We start from the raw sequence: 25,752 nt of genomic DNA, 5'->3' as shown, positions 1-25,752 counted from the left end.
CTACCAAAGCTTTCCTCTTCCCTGCTCTTGCAGAATCACATCTATGCAGCCCGCAAAGCCTTTGACAGCTTCTTTCTGCGGTATCCTTACTGCTACGGCTACTGGAAGAAGTATGCGGACATGGAACGGCGCTTTGACTTCATCAAGGAGACAGAGGAGGTAATGAGGCACAAGAGGGAATTCCACAGGTGTGTGCTCCCTTTTATGTGTGTGAGTCCCTGTGACCCACCTGTTTTAGACTGTGTGCTGTACACATACTGCCCACCACTTAAAGGTGTTGCAGGGCGGGCAGGCTCCAGGTATCTTGAGCAAGTGAGCCAAGCCTCGTCATGCAACTGGGTAGGACAAAAAGCCTTCAGATACACTAAGGTGGGTGGGTGGTACCTTCTTATCTTCAAATGTGGTAGATAGGCTCTAAATGCAAGGCAAAAGTCATCCATGCAATTTCTCCCAAAAGGACAGAAGCACCCTACCACCTTATGTCTGCTTGTGGCAGCCTCTCCCTGGTACTTCAGAAAAAAGGAGGGAGTCCCAAGATCTTAAGTGTGAAGGGTGGGGTGCCGAGGAGTGGGGAGGGAGGAAACTTTCCTGGCATCTCCTCCCCTAGTCCTCTACAACTGAAAAAGCATTTAAAATTTTCCCCCGCTGCTGCTGCACAGGTTTTCCAGCGAGGTCTGCAGTCTATCCCACTCAGCATGGACTTGTGGATCCATTACATCTCCTTCCTGCAGTCCACCTTGGATATGAACCTTCCAGATTCAGCTCAGAAGATCTGTGGGTAGGTTGTGCAAAGGTTTTACTGGCAGCTGAAAATTGGTGGGGGAGGGCCCCCCAAACATTCTCACCCTACCCTCATCTCTGGAAAGCCAACTGGGCTCTTCCTGTGGCTTTAGGACAGTGTTGCAGCCATGAAAGCTTGAAGCATCCCTTTAAAGCACAGCCTTGTAAAAGCCAACAAATGTTACTAGCATGCAAAAGATTTTACGAACCTGCTTTAGGAGAGGGGTACAGCTGTCCCTCTTGCAGTAGCCAGCTCGCTTCATTTCTGGGCTAGGCGCTTTCATTTATATATTATTTATTGAATTTTTATACCGCCCCACTAGCATAGCTCTCTGGGCGGTGTACAACAAATATAATAAATACAATAGAATCACGTAGAACAATACAAAAAATATAAATGCAAATCCATAATCTAAAACCAATTAAAACATATTTAGGAAAAGCTAAAATGCCTGATAAAATAGGAAGGTTTTAACTTGGCGCCGAAAGGATAGCAATGTCGTCGCCAAGCGCACTTCTTCGGGAAGACTATTCCACAGTTCGGGGGCCACCACTGAGAAGGCCCTAGTTCTTGTTACCATCCTCCGAGCTTCTCTATGAGTCGGAACTCGGAAGAGGGCCTTCGATGTTGAGCGTAGTGTACGAGCAGGTTCATATCGGGAGAGGCGTTCCAAAAGGTATTGTGGTCCCGCACCGTATAAGGCTTTATAGGTTAAAACCAACACTTTGAATCTGGCCTGGAAGCATATAGGTAGCCAGTGCAAGCGGGCCAGAACAGGTGTTATGTGTTCAGACCGCCTAGTCCTCGTTATTAGTCTGGCCGCCGCATTTTGCACCAGCTGTAGCTTCTGAGCCGTCTTCAAAGGCAGCCCTACGTAGAGCGCATTGCAGTAGTCCAATCGAGAGGTTACCAGAGCATGAACAACTGAGGTGAGATCTTCTCTGTCCAGATAGGGCCGTAGCTGGGCCACCAACCGAAGCATTCAGTGCCACCGAGGCTACTTGAGCCTCAAGTGACAGAGAAGGATCTAAAAGTATTCCCAGACTATGAACCCGTTCTTTCAGGGGGAGTGTAACGCCATCGAGAACAGGATGAGTATCCACCATGTGATCAGAGGAACCACCCACCATCAGCATCTCAGTCTTGTCTGGATTGAGCCTCAGTTTATTAGCTCTCATCCAGTCCATTATCGCAGCCAGGCAACGGTTCAGCACATTGACAGCCTCACCTTAAGAAGATGAAAAGGAGAAGTAGAGCTGCGTGTCATCAGCATACTGGTGACAACGCACTCCAAAACTCCTGATGACCACACCAAGCGGCTTCATTTAGATGTTAAAAAGCATGGGAGACAGAACTGACCCCTGTGGGACTCCATATTGGAGGACCCACGGCGTCGAGCAATGTTCCCCAAGCACTACCTTCTGGAGACGACCCGTCAAGTAGGAGCGGAACCACTGCAAAGCAGTACCTCCAACACCCAACTCCACAAGCCTCTCCAGAAGGATACCATGGTCGATGGTATCAAAAGCTGCAGAGAGATCAAGGAGAATCAGCAGAGTTACACTCCCTCTGTCTCTCTCCCAACATAGGTCATCATACAGGGCGACCAAGGCTGTCTCAGTGCCAAAACCGGGCCTAAAACCCGATTGAAATGGATCTAGATAATCGGTTTCATCCAATAGCGCCTGGAGCTGGCTAGCAACCACTTGTTCCAAGATCTTGCCCAGGAATGGAACATTTGCTACTGGTCTGTAGCTATCAAGATTTTCAGGGTCCAGGGAAGGTTTTTTCAGAAGTGGTCTCACTACTGCCTCTTTCAGACAGCCAGAGACCACTCCCTCTCGTAAAGAGGCATTTATCACTTCCCTGGCCCAGGTAGCTGTTCCATCCCTGCTAGTTTTTATAAGCCAAGAGGGGCAAGGATCTAGTGCAGAAGTGGTTGCACGTACCTGTCCAAGCACCTTGTCCACGTCCTTGAGCTGAACCAACTGAAACTCATCCAACAAAACATGACAAGACTGTGCTCCGGACACCTCCTTTGGATCAACTGCTATAAACTGGGAGTCTAAATCCCGGCGAATGCATAAGATCTTATTCTGGAAGTGCCCAGCGAACTCATTACAGCGGGCTACCGATGGTAATATTGTGTCCTTAGGGCCAGAATGAAGTAGCCCTCGGACAATTCTAAAAAGCTCCGCTGGGTGGGAAAGAGAAGACTTAATGGTGGCAGCAAAATATTGTCTTTTCGCCACCCTCACCGCTTCTAAATACAGTTTTGTAGAGGCACTTACCAGTGCATAATTGCATCCGTCGGGAGTTCGCCTCCACCGCCACTCAAGCCGCCTCCTATCTTGTTTCATCGCTCTCAGCTCTGGAGTATACCAAGGAGCTGTATGAGCTCTACACAGGAGAGGGCGCGCAGGAGCAATCGTGTCAACAGCCCGAGCCATCTCCGTATTCCACAGATTAGCCAGGGCTTCGACAGGAGCGCCAGTCTTTTCAGCCGGAAAATCCCCCAGAGCCCTTTGAAAACCCTCAGGATTCATTAGTCTCCGGGGGCGGACCAATTTAATAGGTCCCCCACCCTTGCAGAGGGAAAAAGCCGCTGTGAGTCTAAACTTCAACAAGCGGTGATCTGTCCATGACAAAGGAAAAGATGTAAAATTCCCCACATCCAGATTGCCATCTCCATGTCCCGTAGCAAAAATAAGGTCTAGGGTATGCCCCGACACATGCGTTGGGCCATTAACATATTGGGACAGCCCCATGGTTGTCATGGAGGCCATGAAGTCCTGAGCCGCCCCAGACAAAGTAGTCTCGGCATGGATGTTGACATCCCCCAGTACTAAGAGTCTGGGGGATCTCAGCAATACCTCCGAGACCACTTCCGTCAGCTCAGTTAGGGAAGCTGTTGGGCAGCAGGGTGGGCGGTACACCAAAAGATTCCCAGTCTGTCCCTCTGACCCAGCACAAGGTGCAAACACTCCAGACCAGTTGTTACGTGGACATGGTGCTTGATGAGAGAGATGGAACTCTTGTAGACCACAGCAACCCCCCCTCCCCGACCCTCAGATCTACCATGATGCTGAACCAAGTACCCCGGTGGGCAGAGCTGGGAAAGGCTAACCCAGGTCTCGGTTATGCATGCCAGATCGGCCGCTTCATCCACAATCAGATCATGGACATGGGAGGTTTTATTATGTACCGATCTGGCATTTAGAAGCAGCAACTGGAGATCCGAGGGTTGGCTGAGAGGACAACCAACAACCCTATGGGTGTGAGGAAGACCGGAACAAGGCACAACCACTACTTGTCTGGGCCGTGTTCCCCTTACCTGGCATGTCCTTCTCACAACGCCATACCTCCCTCTGCCCGTCACTACGCTAATTGGGGCCTCTGTCCCTCCTCAACCATCCTGGTCGCCTGCATAGCATTCCAGGCATGCAACTCTTCCTTGCATATGATCACCATGCCAGCTACTATTTTTTATTTTATTTATTTATTTATTTCATTTATATCCTGCCCTTCCTCCCAGCAGGATTTAACAACTGGTAGCCGTAGGCGAGTAGAAATTCCATGCTGGTGGAGGAAAGATGGGTTGCTCCATTTTTCCTTTGCACGCCTGTTCAGTTTCTTTGATAGCAACAGTGGAAGAGAAGTCTCTCTCTCCATGACCAGCATGGAAACGCAGCAGACTGGCAGCAGGTGTGGGGAAAGAGTTAGCTCTCTCTTCCACCACCCTTCTTGGTGGGTCTTTTCTGCTACCTTGAGAGGCTAATCACTTGTGTTTCCATGGACTTGCTCCTCACAGCCAGCATGAAAATGCTGCCTTCTAGCTTCTTTGCAGGCTAGTAGCTGATGTGGGCTTATTTTCATGGCTGGTTTGGTCAGCTGTAGGTAGCCAAGCCAAAAGCATTGGTTACGAGGACCCTGCCCCTTCCCTTGTTGGTTGGGCCCTTGTTGCCAAGAGCTTGGCAACACAGCAATTAGACAACAACAACACCATCCCCTGCTGCGGGAGGAAATTGTGGCACAACTGCCAGAACAATCTGAATGTGCCTCCTCTGCAGCTCCAAGATGGGAAGACAGTTGTTGCTTGTTGCACTTGCTGGCGGGAGGAGGTGACATACTTACTATTGTGTGTTTGGCGGGGGGGGGGAGGAAAGGTCCATGGGACAATTGAAACTTGGCCAAGAGAACATAAGAAGAGCTCGTTGCTGGAGCAGGCCAATGGCCCATCTAGTCCAGCATCCTGTTCTCTCACAGTGGTCAACCAGATGACCCTATGGGAACCCCACAAGCAGGACCTGAGCGCAAGAGCACTGCCCCCCCCTTGCAGTTTCCAGCAACTGGTATTCAGAAGCACACTGCCTTCAACTGTGGAGGCTGAGCATAGCCATCATGGCTAGTAGCCACTGATAGCCTTATCCCCCTTGAATTTGTCTAGTTCTCTTTAAAAGCCATCCAAGGTGGTGGCCGTCACGGCCTCGTGTGGGAGTGAATTGCAGCGTTTATGTGCTGGGTGAAGAAGTCCTTTCTTGTGTGTCCTGAATCTTCCAGCATTCAGTTTCATTGTGTGTCCACGAGTTCTAGTATTATGGGAGAAGGAGAAAAACTTTTTTCTGTCCACTTTCTTCATGCTGTGCATAAGTTTAGACATGCCTTATCATGTCACCTGTTACCTCTTCTTTGCACTCAAGAGCTCCAAATGCTGCAACCTTCCCTCATAGGGAGTCGCTCCAACCCCTAGAATATTTTGGTAGTCCTTTTCTGAATCTTTTCCAGCTCTGCAATATCTGATCTGTACACTCCAGTTGAGCTTCTAATACTGTATTTTTAAACAATTCCCAAGTATTTGGAGTGATTTGACTGTCTTGACTCTGTCTTTCAACTTCCTTTTTACCAGGTCCCTCATTTTTGTGAAGTTTCCTCTTTTGAAGTCAAATGTGACCACGTTGGATTTTCTTGGCAATTGGTCATTTACATGTATGTTTAATTTAATTGCACTGTGGTCACGGCTCCCAATTGGTTCGACAACACTTGCATCTTGCAACAGATCCTGGATGCCTTTAAGGTAAAGTCCAGGGTCACTGCCCCTCTGGTCGGTTCCATAACCAATTGTTCTAGGGCACAGTCATTTAGGATATCTAGAAATTTCACCTCTTTGTTGTGACTGGAACACACACGGAGCCAGTCTATGTGAGGGTAGTTGAAGTCACCCATTACTTCAACATTTCCTCTTTTGGATGCTTCCTTGATTGTATTCTTCGTCTCAGGATCTCCCACAGCATTTTGATCAGGAGGACAATAATATGTCCACACTACTAAATTACTCTTGGGGCCCAGTATCACTACTCACGATTCTGTAGAAGAATCTGCCCCTTTTGGGATTTCTAGCTTGCCCAGTTCATACCCTCTTTGAAATACAGACTGACGCCACCTCCAGTATGTCCTTCCTGTAGAGTTGATATCCAGAGATAGCCACGTCCCACTGGGTCTCTCCACTCAACCAGGTTTCTGATATGCTCACTATCTCAATGCTGTCCTGTAAGACCAAGCACTCCAGTTTATCCGTCTTGGCTTTGAGGCATTAGTGTCTCTTCAAGTGTCTTTGGCACTTCTGTTTTAGCCTGCAGTGTTTTGGCCCTCTGAATTGCTGTCTTATGCCTCTTCACTCTCAATGCCTGGTTCTACACCTCTCCAATTTAATTTTTAATGTTTCATCCATGTTTTAATTTTCATCTCAATGGAGGAGATTTGTTTTGAGCCATACCTTCTGCAGCTCCTGCAAGCGTTTCCCTAAGCTACTCTGCCAACAGTGTGGTTCCATCTTGGTTCCTTCTGAACAGACCTGGTTTGTCCAAAATGTTCTTCTGTGCCTAACAAATCCAAACCCCTCCCCAACACCATTGTCTCATCCACGTATTGAGACCACAAATCTGCAGCTGTCTAGCTGGTCCTGTGTGTGGAACTGGTAGCATTTCAGAGAAAGCAACCTTGGAGGTCCTGACTTTCAGCGTCATACCCAGCAACCTAAATTTTGCTTCCAGGACCTCACAACTGCATTTCCCCATGTCAGTGGTGCCAATGTGCACCACGACCACTGACTCCTCCCCAGCACTACCTCCTAGGCCCGGACAAGTATCCTCAGCACAAGAGGATGCTTGCTCACCCCCCCCAAAGAATGGGTCCCTTCTAAGGGATTGTTTCCTTCTTCCTGAGATAGACACTCTCCTTCCCTGAAACCCTCTCCATGACAGCAGGGGAACTTTCATTCTGAGAGAGGGGCACTTTCTCCTACAGAAAGTGGAGGAAGCAACTAGAGGATCAGCTATCCTCGACTTGATTCTAACCAATAGAAATGACTTGGTGGATGAAGTGACAGTCACAGGAACTCTGGGGGAAAGTGACCATGCTATACTTGAGTTCTTCATTTTAAAGGAAGAAAAAGCTGAGAGTAGCCATACACATACCCTGGACTTCAGGACAGCCGATATTAATAATCCCAGAACAATGGTTCCCTGGAAAGTGACCCTAATGAGAAAAGGAGTCCAAGATGGGTGGGAGTTTATAAAATGGGCATTTCTAAAAGAATAAATTCTAAAGGCACAATGGCAAACAATTCCATCAAGGAAAATATGGGGAAGACAGCAGAAGAAGCCAATGTGGCTTCACAGAAAGCTTAGAGATGACCTGAAAACAAAAAAGGACACATACAGGAAGTGGAAGGAAGGCCAGGCCACAAAGGAAGAGTATAGGCAGGTAGCACGGAATTGCAGGGATGGCATCAGGTAGGCTAAAGCTGAGAATGAGCTGAGCTAGTGAGGGATATCAAAAGCAACAAAAAAGCTTTCTTCAGGTACATCCATAGTAAAAGACAGAGAAAAGAAATGGTGGTACAGCTGCTCACTGAGGATGGCAAAATGACAATAGATGACAAAGAAAAGGCAGAAGTGCTCAAATCCTATTTTGGCTCAGTCTTCTCCCAAAAGAGGGTCTATGACCCTCCTGGTAAAGTTGAAGGGGCAGGAATGTGGGAATGCTGTGGACATAATATATCTTGACTTCAGCAAAGCATTTGACAAAGTGCCGCATGATATTCTGATTAGCAAGCTAGCTAAATGTGGCCTGGATGGAACAACTCTCAGGTGGATCCACAGTTGGCTATAGAATCCTACTCCAAGAGTGCTTCTCAAGGGTTCCTTCTCAAACTGGGCGGAAGTAACAAGTGGGGTACCGCAGGGCTTGGTCCTGGACCCAGTGCTTGTAAATATCTTTATTAATGACTTGGAATGAGGAGATGCAGGGACTGCTTATAAGATTTGGCGATGATATAAACTTGGGAGGGATATCTAATACCTTGGAAGACAGAAGCAAAATTCAAAGGGATCTTGATAGACTGCAGCATTGGGCTGAAAACAACAGGGATAAGTGCAAAGTTCTACACCTAGGAAAAAGAAACCAGTTATAGGATGAGGGATACTTGGCTCAGCAAGGCTACATGCGAGAAGGATCTTGGGATTGTTGTTGATCACAAGCTGAATATGAGCCAGCAGTGTGATGTGGCTGCAAAAAGACAAATCCTAATTTAGGTTGTATTAGCAGAAGTATAGTTTCCAAAACTGCATGAAGTATTGGTACCCCTCTATTTGGCACTGGTTAGGCTTCATCTTCAGAACTGCGTCCAGTTCTGGTTTCCGCACTTCAAGAAGGATGCAGACAAACTGGAATGGGTTGAGAGGAGGGCAGTGAGGATGATCAGGGGACTGGAAATAAAGCCCTATGAAGAAAGACTGAAAGAACTGGGCATGCTTAGCCTTGAGAAGAAAAGACTGAGGAGAGATGATAGCATTGAGCAAGTACCTGAAAGGTTGTCACCCAAAGGAGGGCGAGGATCTCTTCTCGATCGTCCTACAGTGCAGGGCATGGAATAATGGGCTCAAGGAACAGGAAGCCAGATCTCGACTGAACATCAGGGAAAACTTCCTAACTGTCAGAATGTTTTCAACAATGGAACCAATGACCTAGGGAGGTAGTGGGCTCTCTCTCCAACACTGGTGGCATTCAAGAGGCAGCAGGACAGCCACCTGTCAGGTATGCTTTAATTTGGATTCCTGCCTTGAGCAGGGAGTTGGCCTTGATGGCCCCTTCCAACTCTACAATTCTTTGATTTATGACCCTACGGCCTCATTCACCAACCTGTCTGTCTCTCTCACCTTTTCCAGGTCAGGCACCTTGGCCTCAAGGGAACAGATTTGTGCATTGCACTGAGGACACACCCACAACTTCTGTCTAACAAGCAAATAATTGTACATGTGACGGACAGTGCAAAGTGCAGGAAAGCCTCCACACCCTTCTGCCTTCCCTATCTGCATAATTGTTTTTGTAGCTTATTGAGTACCTATAGAAGTTTTCTTTAGGTGAAGGAACAGTGCAGAGTGGTGTGCCCTACCCTTCTGGCCCTGCTGCCAAACTTGCTCTGCTGCTTAACTCATCTTGATGCTTTGTCGGCTGGGGCTCTCTCTGTCATAAGGAATCCTACTTTGTGCTAGGATTCTCAAGATGTTGAGTTTTCTGGCTTGTTTATACGCTATTGGGAAATCATGATAGTCGGCCAAAATATGTTCTTGCCTCCTTCTATCTGACTTTATGCCGAGTTTGGGGGGCCCTTAGATCACCTCCAGGGGCAGCTTCTTGTCCCCCTTCCTCAGTTCATCCCTGCCAGCCCAGGGCAACGTCTGCACCCCCACCCCAGTCCCTGCCATCCTTCTCCAGAACTTTGGGAAGAGCAGAGCTTCTCCTTGACTTCACACCATGTCTCAGAGGCACTTGCTTCCTCACAAAGGCTAGGGGATCTTCCCAGATTAAAAAATAGGCTCAAACTGGGGGTGCAAAAATGCCAAAAAACAGATGGGTTAAACCTAAGCCCAGTGAAGACTGAGCATGCTAAGTACCCCTGAGATGCTGCCACTTATAGAAGAGAAATATAGTGTGTGGGGTGTGTGTGGATGGAATGGAAGGCGTACCCTGAGGAGGACACGGCTGGAACGCTGAACTGCAGCATTCTTCTTATGGGACGAGGATACGCTGCCATATCCTGCTGTTGGCCCTGCTTGCAAAACGGCCCAGCTCTACCTGTTGCTCTGCTCTGGTTCTTGCAGTACCTTTGAGTCCGCTGTGGCTGCTGCAGGGGTGGATTTCCGCTCGGACAAACTTTGGGAGATGTACGTGGACTGGCAGAGGGAGCAGGGGGACCTGAAGGCCGCTACTTCCATCTACGACAGAGTGCTTGCCACTCCAACCCAGCTGTACAGCCACCACTGGGAAAAGTGAGTCTGTCAAGGCTGCGTAATGATGAGAGAGTGTTGGGGGTGGCATTGCGGCTTCAGGCTCCCAGGCGAGGTGTGGGAAGGAAGGGAGTCAGGCTGGACAGGCCTACAAGTGGCGGCAGCGGCACTTAAACCCACTTAGGGAGAAGTCGCTAATGTAACATTTTGGGGAGCGTGGACATAGCAATTTGCCACCTGCATCCTTTTCCAAAAGACAGTCCCAAGAGGAAATCCTATTTTGGTTGGGGGAGGGTTTTTTTGTTATTTCTTTGCTGGAAATGTTTTAACATTACAGTCATCATTTATTTGCACTTTTATCTTTCTTCCAAGTTGCAGAGTGTAGTGCCCATGGGTGCCTCTCCTTATTCTCCTCTGAATACCCTTGGGAGGTAGGCCAGGCTGAGGGAGAGTGGCTGGCTCAAGGTTACTCTGTCAGCTTTTGTAGCTGGCCAGGGATTTGAATTGGGTTCTTGCGTAAGTCTAGCAGTCTCTCCGCTGCCCCATCCTGACTCTTCCCAGTTTGTACAATTCAACTCTCCATCATGTGGAATGTATTTGAAACCTTTCTTAGAGGCACAGAAAAAAATTTGGAAGTACTATTGAGTTTCATGGGTCGAGCGTGTCTTCCACGGGCAAAGCTGATACAATCGCACTTCCTGCCCATTCCCCTCGTGTCATCCTAAATGCACAGAGCGGTTCATGTTATCTCAAGATCCCTTTCAAAAACCCTGAAAAGGAGGCTGCCAACTTTTATTCTGTAAGCCGCCCTGAGTTCCAATTTTGGGAAAAGGGCAGGGTAAAAATAAAAGATAATAAATAATAAAACATACAGAATTGGGGGCGGGGGCAGGCTGAAGCCACGGCTTGGATGCAAACAGACCCTTCTGGCCCACAAGCCTGCACAGCTTGAGAGGTGTAGCTGAGTGGTGGATCAGGAATCCCCCATTTGGATTTTGCCCCTGCCATGAATGCGTGTGATAGCCAGCGATGTGCTCGGTTGCTTCATGAGAGGTGTGGGATGTGTGTGTGAATCTGACCAATGTGGCACCTCTAGCTAGGAACATAGTTTATTATACGATGGAGTGACCAGCCAAATATTAACATTTTCCTAAGCAACGCTGTGAAGATGGTGGCTCATACCATAACATTACCTGCATTGGGTGCCCCTGAGATGCACTTTCGGATTGTGAATATGAGGCTGATGGACTTGTAGAAGTGGCAGCCGTCGGGAGACAATGTCCTTGTGGATTTGTTTGGGTACCTTTGATATTGTGTAAGGCACGTTTCTTGCTGTGCAGTAAGGAAGTACTGAAAATGTGATCCACCAGATGGCCTTAGGCAAGCTCCTTTCTCTCAGCCATCTCTGCTCTGCTCTTCCAGTCCTGCCTTATGGGCAGGATAGTAAAGATTTTCCTGAGATAACGTGTATGAAGTGAATAACTTACGGTGTTAAATAAATGCTTAGTATTATTGGCTGATTAGTATTATTAGCATTAATATTAAATTTATTACCCACCCTTCACTAGTAGGTCCCAGGGCAAATCACAACAATACAAAAGCAGTTTAGAGCAACTGTTACCCCATCCTGCCAGGTGCACTGCGCAATCCTCCCCCCCCCCCGCAGTTCCCTGTGATCTTCAAACTCCCTCTAGCTCTGGATGGCCACTTCAGAAAGGCTTGAGTGGGTCAGGTAGCATCTCATAGGTGAGCAGTCTGCCTTGCTGCCCCCTTCCTCCAAAGGGTAGCATTGTCTTTTTCTTCTCTTAATGCAGGTTCAAGGAACATGTGACCAGCCATTATCCCAGAGAGATTTTGTCCACAGAGGAGCTGCTGTGGCTGCAGTCAAAGATGGCCTCCGAGACTGTGGCCAAGGCTACTGAGATGGAGGCCGAGGAGGCTCCCCCGGGGGAGGATGTGCCTCTGAAGACGGAGGCCAAGCAGGAGGCCGGAGAAGGAAGCCAAATGTTGGTGGGTGCTAGTGCTGCTGGCTGCCTCGCTTTCCCTGACAGCTTGAGGTGCCACCTCTGTTAGGGCCTTCACAGTTTCTACACGCCAACCAAAGCCACAACGACGTTAAATCCTGGGCCAAAAAGGAGGGAGCCGTTCAGGTCCAGCATTGGGCACAGGCTATCCCTTGTCCACCAGTGTTTTGTTAGAGAGGAAAGCCCTCCAGCATGCAGGTGCTGAAGCGCACATTCTGTGGTGTTGCTCAAGTGTCTGCATTTCTCGTTGTCCACTTCCAAATCTTTCTGCCTGAAAATGCAGCCTACGGAGAAGAGCTGTTCATGTGAACACTTGTGCCTGCTCTTGGAAGCAACTGTTTTTTCCTCTTGTTATGGCCCTGGAGGAAGTAGCCCACTCTTTGCTCCATCATATGGGGGCATATTTGTTCAGTTGCAGCCGGCACAAGAGGAGGGTGTGCTGGATACACACTCCTGTGTTGTACAGCCCTGCTTGTTGTTAACTTTTGTTTTTAAATGAGCATGCCAGTAGACTCTTCCTTTGTGCCTCATCCTGGGTTTGGCAGGAAGGAGAAGGAGGAAACTCTATAATGTACAACATTATAATTTATTCAGGCTGATACATATTGATAAAATCTTCAGCAGAGGCACTATAAAACAAAATGTTCTATGTTTCTCCATGTGCTCTGTCACAAAGCAATTTCTGGGTTTTGTGCAGCATGTCCTAGCCTAGAGGCAGGCCACCATTTGCAATTCAAAGGCCCCATTCACTTGAGAGCCTCCTCTTTAGAGATATTATACCCCTAAGTATTGGATGCTGGGAACAAACTGGGCATGGCTGTCTCATGGCATGTCTGTGAGTGCCTTTGTGCATCCAGCTAGCCTCTATTGGAGGCAGGGTGCTGGATTTGATGCACTTTTGAACCGGCCCAGCATGCAATATTTTTGTTGGCTCTCTTCAGATTCGTAATGCCTTGTTTCATGACATGATTAACGGCTCAGCTATGCTCTTGGATTTCAGGGATCTCTGGACCAGGACAGGATCCGGGAACTTGTGATTTCTCTTCGCCAACAAATCTACACCCAGAATGAGAACGAAGTCAGCAAGCGCTGGAATTTTGAGGAAGGGGTGTGTATAGCTGAGCCACGGTTTGTTGCTGGTGCTTTTCCTGGGGGGGGGGGGTATCCGGTGAGATTTTTTTTAGTGGGGGAAAAGGAAAGGCTCAGTCCTGCCTAGCAGCTATAACTCTTTTGCTGTATCTGTGTGGTATGTGAAAGAAGCAACTCTGTACAATTCCCTGGTTTTTTAAAAAAATAAACAACTAGGTTTCTTGCCCTTATGGCTATAGAGTGAAGTTGAGAGTGTGCCTTCAAAACTTTAGAACCCAGGGTCACCTTTGTAGCTCCTTGGGTCTCTCCCGTTAAATTGGTGTTAACTTGCTTGGCAGCCTGACATTGTGAGGAACTTCCCCTGTCCTCTGTGTGTTCTGCCTGAAGATCATTGCCCAGTGCTCATGCAAGGGTTGAAGGGGCAAGCCTGAATTGCCCTGTAGGCTGCCTGGTGTGGTGCTGGGGAATGAATCCTGTGCCCTGCCTGTGTGGTGTGTGCTTCTCTTCCATGGCTCCATTCCTTGCCTATTCTGCGTAAGCCAAACAAAGTGTGCACTCTCTCAACTTAAGCCCTAGCAGTGTTTGGAAATGTATTTCCGTGCTCCTTCTCTTACTGTGGTGCTGCTCCCCTCCCTTTGTTTTAGATCAAGAGGCCTTACTTCCATGTCAAGCCGCTAGAGCGAGCGCAGCTGCGGAACTGGCGGGACTACCTGGATTTTGAGATTGCCAGTGGCTCACACGAACGCACCATCGTGCTTTTTGAGCGCTGCGTCATTGCCTGCGCCCTCTATGAAGAGTTCTGGATCAAGGTGTGTTGACAAAATATCCTTCCTCCCAGGGCTGGTCCCAGGCATGCTGGGCCCTTGGGCACCAGCCTGCCCCAGGCCCCGGCACACACGCGTCCCACCTACCTAGCTTTCCCTTGGTGAATGTTGGCTGCGCTGTGGGTGCAAGCCTGCCATCAACTGAGATGGCGGCTGAGGTGTCCCTAAGGGGTTGATGCCTCTGCCGCCATCTTGGTTGGTGGCAACAGAGGCATCAACATAAGAACATAAGAAGAGCCTGCTGGATCAGGCCAGTGGCCCATCTAGTCCAGCATCCTGTTCTCACAGTGGCCAACCAGGCGCCTGGGGGAAGCCCGCAAGCAGGACCCGAGTGCAAGAACACTCTCCCCTCCTGAGGCTTCCGGCAACTGGTTTTCAGAAGCATGCTGCCTCTGACTAGGCTGGCAGAGCATAGCCGTCATGGCTAGTAGCCATTGATAGCCCTGTCCTCCATGAATTTGTCTAATCTTCTTTTAAAGCCATCCAGGCTGGTGGTCATTACTGCGTCTTGTGGGAGCAAATTCCATAGTTTAACTATGCGCTGAGTAAAGAAGTACTTCCTTTTGTCTGTCCTGAATCTTCCAACATTCAGCTTCCTTGAATGCCCACGAGTTCTAGTATTATGAGAGAGGGAGAAAAAACTTTTCTCTATCCACTTTCTCAATGCCATGCATAATTTTATACACTTCTATCACTGACCCGCCTTTTCTCTAAACTAAAAAGCCCCAAATGCTGCAACCTTTCATTGTAAGGGAGTCGCTCCATCCTCTTGATCATTCTGGTTGCCCTCTTCACAAAAATGAGGGGATTGGTAAAAAGAAAGCTGAAAAACAAAGTCCAGAGGGTCACATCACTCGAAAATGCTTGGAAGTTGTTTAAAAACACTATATTAGAAGCTCAACTGGAGTGCATACCACAGATCAGAAAAGGTACCGCCAGGGCCAAGAAGATGCCAGCATGGTTAACGAGCAAAGTCAAGGAAGCACTTAGAGGCAAAAAGTCTTCCTTCAGAAAATGGAAGTCTTGTCCGAATGAAGAAAATAAATAAGAACACAAACTCTGGCAAAAGAAATGCAAGAAGACAATAAGGGATGCTAAAAAAGAATTTGAGGAACACATTGCTAAGAACATAAAAACCAACAACAAAAAATTCTATAAATACATTCAAAGCAGGAGACCATCTAGGGAGGCGATGGAACCCTTGGATGATAAGGGAGTCAATGCTGGGATCATTTTCAGCCTCTCTCTTCTGAGGATGTGGACAAGGTGCTCATGACTGTAAGGCCTACCACCTGTCTAACTGACCCTTGCCCATCGTGGCTCATCATGAGATGCAGAGAGAAGTTGGGTGAGGGGATCAAAGCGGTGGTAAACGCATCCTTGAAAGAGGGTGTGATGCCATCAGCCCTCAAGGAGGCAATTGTAAAGCCCATCTTAAAGAAGCCCTCCTTGGATCCCCAAGTTTTTAATAACTTTCGCCCAATTTCGAATTTACCATTCTTGGGCAAGGTCATTGAGCGAGTGGTGGCCAATCAGTTGTCGACACACTTGGATGAAACGGATTACTTAGATCCATACCAATCGGGCTTCAGGACTGGTCACGGAACTGAAACAGCCTTGGTCGCTCTGGTAGATGATATGAGGAGGGCATTAGATAGGGGAGAATTTACCTTCCTTGTCCTCCTCGATCTCTCAGCGGCTTTTGATACTGTCGACCACAGTATCCTTTTATATCGCCTAGAGGGATTGGGAATAGGAGGCACTGTATTACGGTGGTTCCGATCCTTTCTCTCTGATAGGTACCAACAGGTGGCATTGGGGGAGGAGGTTTCAGACCCTTGGCCTCTCAGTTGTGGTGTGCCACAGGGCTCTGTCCTCTCTCCCATGCTATTTAACATCTAAATGAAGCCGCTGGGGGCAATCATCAGAAGATTTGGGCTGCAGTGTCACCAATATGCGGATGACACTCAGCTCTATCTCTCATTTAAATCTTCACCAGAGTTGGCTGTGGAGACCTTGTCCCAAGTGCCTGGAGTCCGTGAGTGGATGGATGGGAAGGAATAGGCTGAAACTGAACCCCGACAAGACCGAGGTACTGCTCGTGGGGGACAAGAGAAGGTTGGGAACCGTTGACCTGAAGTTCAATGGGGTGAGTTTACCCCTAAAGGACCAGGTCCGCAGCCTCGGGGTTGTACTTGATTCCAAGCTGTCCATGGAAGCTCAGATTTCGGCTGTGAGCCGGGCAGCTTGGTACCAACTACACCTTATACGTAGGCTGTTCATCAGCTCCCACTGGTAGTACATGCCCTGGTCACCTCTCGATTAGATTACTGTAATGCGCTCTACGTGGGGTTACCCTTGAAAACGGTCCGGAAACTACAACTTATTCAGAATGCGGCGGCTCGATTACTCACAAACAGTCGTCGCCGGGACCACATCACGCCAGTGTTGTTCGATCTACACTGGCTTCCAGTTGTTTTCCGGGCCCAATTCAAGGTGTTGGTATTAACCTTTAAATCCCTACACGGTCTCGGCCCAGTTTATCTAAAGGAGCGCCTACAACGCCACCAATCATGCCGCCTGACAAGATCGGCCACACAAGGCCTTCTCTCAGTCCCGCCAACCAAAGCAGCTAGGTTGGCGGGCACTAGAGAGAGGGCCTTTTCAGTGGCGGCCCCCACCCTCTGGAACTCCCTCCCACAAGATCTTCGGCACATCTCTTCCCTGAATATGTTCCGCAAGGCCTTAAAGACCTGGCTTTTTCAGCAGGCTTTCAGGACTTTTGGGGAGGCTTAATATTCTTCTGTTTTAAATGCCTCCTATTATGTATTGCTTGCTTTTATAATTTATATTATTTCACTATATTTGTACTGTATTCTGCTATATTTATTGTATGTACGTCGCCTAGAGTGGCCATTGGCCAGATAGGCGACACATAAATTAAATTTATTATTTATTATTATTTCAAAGGTGTACTAAAGAACGATAAGGAGATTGCAGAGAAGCTAAATGAATACTTTGCATCTGTCTTCACAGTGGAAGATATGGGGCAGATCCCTGAACCTGAACTAACATTTGCAGGAAGGGATTCTGAGGAACTGGGACAAATAATGGTAATGAAAGAGGAAGTTCTAGGATTAATGGACAATATAAAAATTGACAAATCACCAGGCCTGGATGGCATCCACCCGAGAGTTCTCAAAGAACTCAAATGTGAAATTGCTGATCTGCTAACTAAAATATGTAACTTGTCCCTCGGATCCTCCTCCGTGCCTGAGGACTGGAAAGTGGCAAATGCAACGCCAATTTTCAAAAAGGGATCCAGGGGGGATCCTGGAAATTACAGGCCAGTTAGCTTAACTTCTGTCCCTGGAAAACTGGTAGAAAGTATTATTAAGCTAGATTAGCTAAGCACATAGAAGAACAAGCCTTGCTGAAGCAGAGCCAGCATGGCTTCTGCAAGGGAAAGTCCTGTCTCAGTAACCTATTAGAATTCTTTGAGAGTGTCAACAAGCATATAGATAGAGGTGATCCAGTGGACACAGTGTACTTAGACTTTCAAAAAGCTTTTGACAAGGTACCTCACCAAAGACTTCTGAGGAAGCTTAGCAGTCATGGAATAAGAGGAGAGGTTCTCTTGTGGATAAGAAATTATTTAAGAAGCAGAAAGCAGAGAGTAGGAATAAACGGACAGTTCTCCCAATGGAGGGCTGTAGAAAGTGGAGTCCCTCAAGGATCAGTATTGGGACCTGTACTTTTCAACTTGTTCATTAATGACCTAGAATTAGGAGTGAGCAGTGAAGTGGCCAAGTTTGCTGACGACACTAAATTGTTCAGGGTTGTTAAAACAAAAAGGGATTGCGAAGAGCTCCAAAAAGACCTCTCCAAACTGAGTGAATGGGTGGAAAAATGGCAAATGCAATTCAGTATAAACAAGTGTAAAATTATGCATATTGGAGCAAAAAATCTGAATTTCACATATACGCTCATGGGGTCTGAACTGGCGGTGACCGACCAGGAGAGAGACCTCGGGGTTGTAGTGGACAGCACGATGAAAATGTCGACCCAGTGTGCGGCAGCTGTGAAAAAGGCAAATTCCATGCTAGGGATAATTAGGAAAGGTATTGAAAATAAAACAGCCGATATCATAATGCTGTTGTATAAATCTCTGGTGCGGCCGCATTTAATTAATAAATGTAATTAATAAATTTGGAATACTGTGTACAGTTCTGGTCGCCTCATCTCAAAAAGGATGTTATAGAGTTGGAAAAGGTTCAGAAGAGGGCAACCAGAATGATCAAGGGGATGAAGTGACTCCCTTACAAGGAAAGGTTGCAGCATTTGGGGCTTTTTAGTTTAAAGAAAAGGCGGGTCAGAGGAGATAGAAGTGTATAAAATTATGCATGGCACTGAGAAAGTGGATAGAGAAAAGTTTTTCTCCCTCGCTCATAATACTAGAACTCGTGGACATTCAAAGAAGCTGAATGTTGGAAGATTCAGGACAGACAAAAGGAAGTACTTCTTTACTCAGCACATAGTTAAACTATGGAATTTGCTCCCACAAGATGCAGTAATGGCCACCAGCTTGGATGGCTTTAGAAGAAGATTAGACAAATTCATGGAGGACAGGGCTATCAATGGCTACTAGCCGTGATGGCTAGGCTCTGCGCCCTAGTCAGAGGCAGCATGCTTCTGAAAACCAGTTGCTGGAAGCCTCAGGAGGGGAGAGTGTTCTTGCACTCGGGTCCTGCTTGCGGGCTTCCCCCAGGCACCTGGTTGGCCACTGTGAGAACAGGATGCTGGACTAGATGGGCCACTGGCCTGATCCAGCAGGCTCTTCTTATGTTCTTATGTTCTGAACGTTCCTCCTGGCAGGAGCCCAGCTCAGCATATGCCCAGCATATTTTCCAGCTCAGCATATGCCCAGCTGCGTTTGCTTCAAACCCCTTCTAAAAGAGGCAGCGTTTCTCCTGTCAGAAAAGCCAGTCGCTATCCTGGAATTATTTAAGACTTTTACTTGGAATGAATGGGCAAAGGCCCACCAGTTACGCTTCTTCACATTATGAAATGGAGGGTTATTTTTGGGAATGCCGCCTTACGCTGCAGATGGATGGTCCTGTTGCGAACCGTGTTCTCTCCTCAGAATTTGTCCTTAAAACAACTGGGGGGAAGGGTGTGGGAGGCAGCGGCGGCATTAAAGTGTAATTTTGAGGCTGCAGTATGTCTTTTACAGAGCTGCTGCCTGTAATTCACTCATGGCTAGAGCCTACCTCAGCTGGATCACAGAGATCCTCCAAGACCCAGAGTTAGATGCTGAAAAATTATTCAGAATCCTATCCAAAGCCTCCAGAGGGCAGGAATTTTAGGCTGACTCATTTCTTGACGCCATAATTTTCAGTGCCTGTGTTATGGCCCATTCTAATGTTGTGGCCAGGAGGGCTCTTTTGCTTACCTGTTGGCCAGTTGACACCTCCTCCAGAGGCGTGTTGGCATTGGCCCCCTTTAAAGGAATATATTTGGGGAAGACAACTCAAAAGAGAGTTTGGTGGAAACCAAAGATAAATGCAGGGCTATGCTCCCCCCAACAAGAAAGAAGATAAGTGCACCCAATGGCACAATACTAATTCTTTTTGACCCCTTTGAAGAGCTTTATAGAATTCTAAGCACATTGCTTCTGCTCTGGAACAGATCAGATTTCTCCAAGCCAACTGTATATTCCAATCCCAGACCAGAACCTTCCCAAACTGATCAGTCTAAGCAGTTCTGACACCATAGAGAGGGAGATTTGGGACAGACTACAAGACTTCATAGAAGTGTGGCAACACCCAGATGCCTGGGGGATCCGTATCACAGAGGGACTGAAGTTAGAACTGACATCTTCCCCTCCCCTCCAATATGTTTTACCGTACCTCCCTACCCAGTCTCCAGAGTAGGCCATGGCACTGCAGCAGGCAGTCTGTCACCTGCTCCTGATTCAAGCAGGGGATCCCAAAGATAGGCTCGAGGATGCACTTCCATGTGTTCCTGGTACCCAAGAAAGGCAAGGAGTGGAGGTTGGTTCTGAATCTGTGTTCCCTCAACAATACAGGAAGTTCAGGATGGAGACCCTGGGCTCCATATTGAAAGCCCTCCAACCCCTAGATTTCCTGGCATCCATAGACTTAAAAGAAGCCTACCTGCATTTCCCCATCTCCCCACCCCCATTGTAGATTCATCAGTTTGCAGTGGTGGGCCTGACGTTTCCAGTACAGGCCCATGCCCTTTAGACTGGCCTGGGCCGCTAGAGCTTTCACAAAAATGATGGAGGCCCACCTCTGCCTCCAGAGTATCCATGACTATGACCATAAACAAGGTGGAACAAAATTGCACTCCCTCTAGATGGAAGCTCAGAACCTCATGAGCGGGGCAGAACACAGTTGGCCTCCACTATGGCCCAGCTCATCAAGGGGGAACACAGTGCAGAGGCAGGCTTCCTCAGCCACTCCCAGCTACATCCAGGGGAGTGGGCCTTCTGCAAGCTGGCCTTCCTCTCTATGAAGACGTCACTGGAACGCCGGTAGTGGAACTCTTTCTTTGCCAACCACAGAATGCCCACACACTGAGGCTGTTCACCAGGTTCCTTTCCTGGGATCAGAAGGCCAAGACACGCTCAACATTTCCCAGTCACCAGACCTATACTATGCCTTCCTGCCTTCCCTCTGCTCACCGGAGTTGAGAAAATGCGGCAGGAACAGGCAACCATGATTCTCATGGCCTCTCAATGATCACACAGGCCGTGGTTCTCAGAAATTTTGCAACTGGCCACCTCACTGCCTCTGCTGCTCCTCCTGTCACCAGATCTCCTCACACAAGGTCCCATTTGCAACCGAGACCCAGCTTGGCTCAAACCAAGCAGCAAGCCTTGCTGAGGACAGGGCAGTTGTAACAAGTGGTTTAGCCTATCCTAGCAGCACACAGCAGGTCCACCATCCACCAAGTATGAGGATACGTGGAGAGCATTCATTTGCCGGTGTTGCTGTAAACGTGGAATGCTAGTGCTTGGCCCTGCACAACTTTCTCCAGTTGCAACAAGATGGGTAGCTCAGGGACTCAAGCCCAACACCCTTAAAAGACAAGTGTCAACACTAGCGTCCATCCGGTCCCCCATGGCCCTGGGCCAGAAGACTTCCTCTTCTACTACTTGAATTGGATAAATTAAGGCCAGTATCTGCTTGGCCCTTGAGGTGCAGCCCCTTTGAGCCCCAGGACGCATCACAGCCCACTTTACCAGGGCGGCGTCCACCTCAGCAGTGCTGGCCACAGACACCAGCATGCTCAAGGCATGCAGGGCTGCCACCTGGGCCTCCACTTGGACTTTAATGTGCCATTATAAGCTGGACTTTTTTTCCTTTGCCAAGGTGACCTTGGAAGACTAGTGAGCAGCTCTAGGCTTGCCCACCCACCCAATTCAGGCTGTGGTAGGTCCCAACGGTAACTGGCTCCCAAGTCCACCAGGAAAATGGCTTATTGGCTCTTAGCATGAAGGTGCCTTCTCTGGTGGACAAAGGGGGGCAGTAAGTGACCACACCCTGCATGCAAGCTGTTCACCACTAACAGTGCAAATGTTGCTTTCTGCTTGGTTCTGTTCTGTTTTTGCCTTCTACAAGTTTTCATATAAAGTCTGGGGCCTCCAAACCCCTGATTTTCATGTTAAATTAGGTGCTTCACCAGTCTTCCAAGGCTTGGCCAATAGAAGAAAGGGAGGTCTTCTGGAAGAGAGAAGGAGGGGCACATGCAAATTAATTGAAGAGTTTCTTGTCTAGTCTTATTGGGGCCATTAACTCAGCAGCGACTGGTTCCCTTCATCCCCCAAATAAAGCACCTTCACACTAAGTGCCATTGAAGCAGTCTCATTGTGGATGTCCCAGCTGTACTTAGATAGAGAGTGTTGATGTCTGTTCAGACTACAAAGTGGCCCATGTGTGACCTACATGCAGGAGGAGGCAAGCAGGAGCATCTTTGCCATGGGGCAAAAATTCTGACAGGCTTTTTCAGAAGGTAGCGGTACAATCAGATCTCCTACCTAAGAGGTGGGTTAAGCTCCCGCTGCCTCAGGTCAGTTTGCATACTCCACAAAAGCTTCCATAGCAGGCCTCCACAGGCCAATCTTCATACCACTGTCTGCATCTCTTGTTTCCTTTTCCAAATCTAGTATACAAGATATCTCGAGAGCCACAGTGTAGCTGGGTCCAGAAATGTGTTTCAGCGTGCTTGCTGCTACCACCTCCCTCGAAAGCCCAACATCCACCTCCTGTGGGCAGCATTTGAGGAGAAACAAGGTGAGAAGCAGTTTATGCCACCACACCAGTAAAATCTTTTATTGAACTGCCTGAAGTTGGCTTGTAGGAACATACAGGCCTTTGGGTTCCATACAACTAAAATAATATCATTGTTAATTTCCAAATTGTGTGCCTATAAATATAAAGCCACTATGTCTTATGCATCTACCTTTCAGATTTGAGGCACCCCAAAAACTTTGATTCTGTACATGCATACGCGCACACATCTTTTTCTCTGCCAACATAATCAGCAGTGACATCCTGAAGGAGGGAGTAAAGATGTGTTTAGATTCTCAAAGGCAACTTTTGTAGCCTGGTGTGGAAATTCCACAAGTCACAACAATCCCATCCCTCCAACTCATGGGGACCTGGGTAAAGAGACGGCCAGGTCAGCAGGAGATAACGTGCAGAGCTCATCCCCGATTTGTTGTCCTTGCTGAAACATCCTTGAGTCCTGGGATGATGCCGATTAGATGTTTTCGCTTTGCCCACCTGTGCAGGAGAGGTGGAGGAAGCACGGCGCATCTTGAAGTCTTTTGAGGACTGTGTGCCTGGCTTGGCCATGGTGCGCTTGCGGCGGGTGAGTCTGGAGCGCCGGCTGGGGAACATGGACGTGGCTGAGACACTCCTGATGGAAGCCATCCGGGACAATGAGGGGATGCCGGTTTCTTCATTTTATTCTGTCAAACTAGCCCGATTGGTTTTGAAAGTGCAGAAGAACCTATCCAAAGCCCGGAAGATACTCTTAGATGCATTGGAGAAGGATCCGGTAAAAAAAATACTGGGAGTTGTGTGTGTGTTTGTGAGCCTTTTGTTTGGGTTTCTAAGGGGAAGTGGGGGATAGTGGCCTTGAAGGACTGCATCCCAAAAGGGAAAGCTGAGTTTGATTTTCATGGTTCCTGTTGCTGCTTTGTGCAGCCTTCACAGATTCAGAAAGGAAAATGTGGGCTTTCTGAAGACTGGCTCATGCTGCTAGTTGTAAATATTGTGTATGGTCATGTGTGTGCACCCTTCTTCTGTGTAGGGTATCCCTACACATCCTGGATCCACCAAAGGCAGTGTGGTGTTGTAAGTATATCTGCAAGTGCTGCCTATTCCTGTGGTTCTTATCTCTCTTTGAGGTGAGAAGTGGAAATCAGCTCTGAATTACTGAACATCTGATTGCTTGCTTTACCCTGTCCAGACCCTTCCTAAAATAGAAATAAAAATGCAGTTTCTGGAGGATCCCAAATTTTGCAGTTAAGATCACTTGGATTTATTGCTGGCCTGTTCTTGTCAATGTTTTATTTTTAATTGCAAGTTTTTCTTGGTGCAGAATTTGATATGAAAGCACAGATGGTCTGGAGGAGACTTTTTTCTTTTTCCAAGTGTTGTCCCTGAGTTTTCTTTTCTTTTAAATATCTCTTTATTTAAATTTTCTCTAAAATCTACAATCAAGACAATCCAGAAAAGAAAAGAAAAGCTACATTCTTAACTAAGTATAACAACAGCTTTCAGCAAAGTACATGGTGCATACAAGGTGGGGTTTATCTCATTGGGAAAGAAACCAAGGAAGACAGTGCTCATTGAGCAGTCTTCTATTGGGAGAATAATACATAGTTTTTAAGCAAGGAACTAGAAGTGTTTTTGTATTCATTCTAACCAAAATGACTTCTGTGAGGTCAGTGGCAATATATAACCCACTTTGCCTGTCAACATAAACAAAGAAAAGATGCCAATTCCTCACACATATACGCTTTGATTTCACCTCTCTGAGCACTCTGTTGCATTAAGTCAATTTGTCCTCAACTTTTCTGAATGATTTCTTCTCCCCCCTCTCCTGGACTTTGCTTGGATACAGGACAATGCCAAGCTCTACGCCAATCTATTAGAAATGGAGTTCAGTGCGGAAGTCCGTCAGAACGAGGGCAACACCATGAGTAGCTTTGACCGAGCCCTGATGAGCGGCCTCCCACTAGAGACCAAAATTATCTTCTCTCAGCGGAGGGTGGAGTTTCTTGAGGACTTTGGGTCTAGCATCAACAGGTAAAAGGAGAGGGGTGCAACCGGCAAACTTGTCTCTCCAGTTTGAGGCAGTTGATACACCAGAGTGGCTTTCTGTCCCAACATTTGTTCTCCTTTTTGTGTTGACAGCTTACTGACATCATATGATGAGCATCAGAAACTCTTGAACCAACAAGTGATGAGGAAGAGGCTCCTAGAGAATGGGTGAGGAACTCTTCAATCACTGCTGCCCTCAGCCCTTGGCCTTCTCAACCTATGTTGTCTGCTTAGCGGGAGATGACGAACACAGACTGCCCCACTAAGGCTGTAGGAGTCCTATGCGTCTTGCTGAAATCATAGGATATGCTCTCAAGTGAATGTGCATAGGATTGGGCTGCATGTCTCCAGTGAGACCTAGTCACAGTGGCTAGCTAAAAGACTATGCTGTGGGCCAGTAGGTCCGTGCCTTACCTTGCCATGAATCCACAACATTTATTTTATTTTATACCACCTTTCATGTAGCATCCCAAGATGGTGTATATCAAAGATCCATCCCCCTGGGATTCCTTACCCTCAGTACTCCAAGGGGGTTCTTTGCTTCTGAGAACAGTCCCCACCCCACTGGGTTCCCACTTCTCAGGCACACTTCTCCCTTTCCACGGAAGTAACTATCCCTGGTGTTCACTGCCATCACCCTTCTTTCTAAATTCTTCCCCTGAGTGAAGGGTCCTGGGAGATCTATGTGATTTTAGAGGGATTTACCCTCACTAGTCAATCCGTAGCATCCAGCCTTCCAGCACTAGATTTAGAAGCCTTAGTTCCAAGCCAATACACACCTTTTATACAAAGATTGTTTACTTAAGAGTAGATACGTTGGTGTATACAAAAGGAGAAATAGCAGTTTGATTCCTTAAAGCTAATCACCCTCAGGCAGGCTACACACGGCCATTGACGTAACAAAAGGAGAGATGTTCAATACAGACACGAAACAAAAGAAAGACTTATCCTAACTAGGATCCTATACTTACATCCAAGTAACTCTATTCCTTCGTAGAGCAGCTGGGTTCCCAAGCAGTTGTCCCTGTTACACGTCAGCAAGTCGAGGTTGATGGAACAAAAAGGGAACTCTGTTTTGAAAGAACCTCCTTCATATTTATGGGTTTCTTTTCCTCAACAAGGAGGGGGGAGAGTAAATAGCCATATCCCGCCCCTGCTAGGGATCCCTTCCTTTGAAGTCTTTGAAGATTGAGGGAGCGAGACATCATCATCCAGGTGTCCTGATCTACAATATCCCCTCTTCCTGATTTTTAATCCCAGGAAGCTGATAAGGGGCAACACCTAAGAATCAGTTGCATTTCCTTGCAAGGTTGTAAATTGCCTGTCTGACACTGAGCTTCGGATCTTCCCCAGTAGGGAATCTTAAGGAAGCCACAGGCTCCCAGAATT

General features: G+C 47.6%; 1 protein-coding gene across 4 annotated transcripts in view; it reads left to right on the top strand.

The window, feature by feature from the left end:
- Positions 1-25,752, top strand: part of LOC133375105 (pre-mRNA-processing factor 39-like) — a 40,672-nt gene that overhangs the window by 11,448 nt on the left and 3,472 nt on the right. For 3 of the 4 annotated variants that reach the window (XM_061606627.1, XM_061606624.1, XM_061606625.1), the window contains exons 3-12: positions 34-159; positions 660-778; positions 9,943-10,110; positions 11,883-12,078; positions 13,093-13,200; positions 13,826-13,990; positions 22,197-22,323; positions 22,824-23,092; positions 24,164-24,348; positions 24,457-24,531. In XM_061606627.1, the coding sequence (XP_061462611.1) occupies positions 34-159; positions 660-778; positions 9,943-10,110; positions 11,883-12,078; positions 13,093-13,200; positions 13,826-13,990; positions 22,197-22,323; positions 22,824-23,092; positions 24,164-24,348; positions 24,457-24,531 (1,538 nt within the window). The remainder of the gene's footprint in view (positions 1-33; positions 160-659; positions 779-9,942; positions 10,111-11,882; positions 12,079-13,092; positions 13,201-13,825; positions 13,991-22,196; positions 22,324-22,823; positions 23,093-24,163; positions 24,349-24,456; positions 24,532-25,752) is intronic. The other variant, XM_061606626.1, reaches the window with a different exon arrangement.

This window comes from Rhineura floridana, chromosome 22 (genome assembly GCF_030035675.1).
Source record: "Rhineura floridana isolate rRhiFlo1 chromosome 22, rRhiFlo1.hap2, whole genome shotgun sequence".
Taxonomy (NCBI): domain Eukaryota; kingdom Metazoa; phylum Chordata; class Lepidosauria; order Squamata; family Rhineuridae; genus Rhineura; species Rhineura floridana.
The sequence above is the reverse complement of the archived record's forward strand: the minus strand, read 5'-3'. Positions and strand labels throughout refer to the sequence as shown.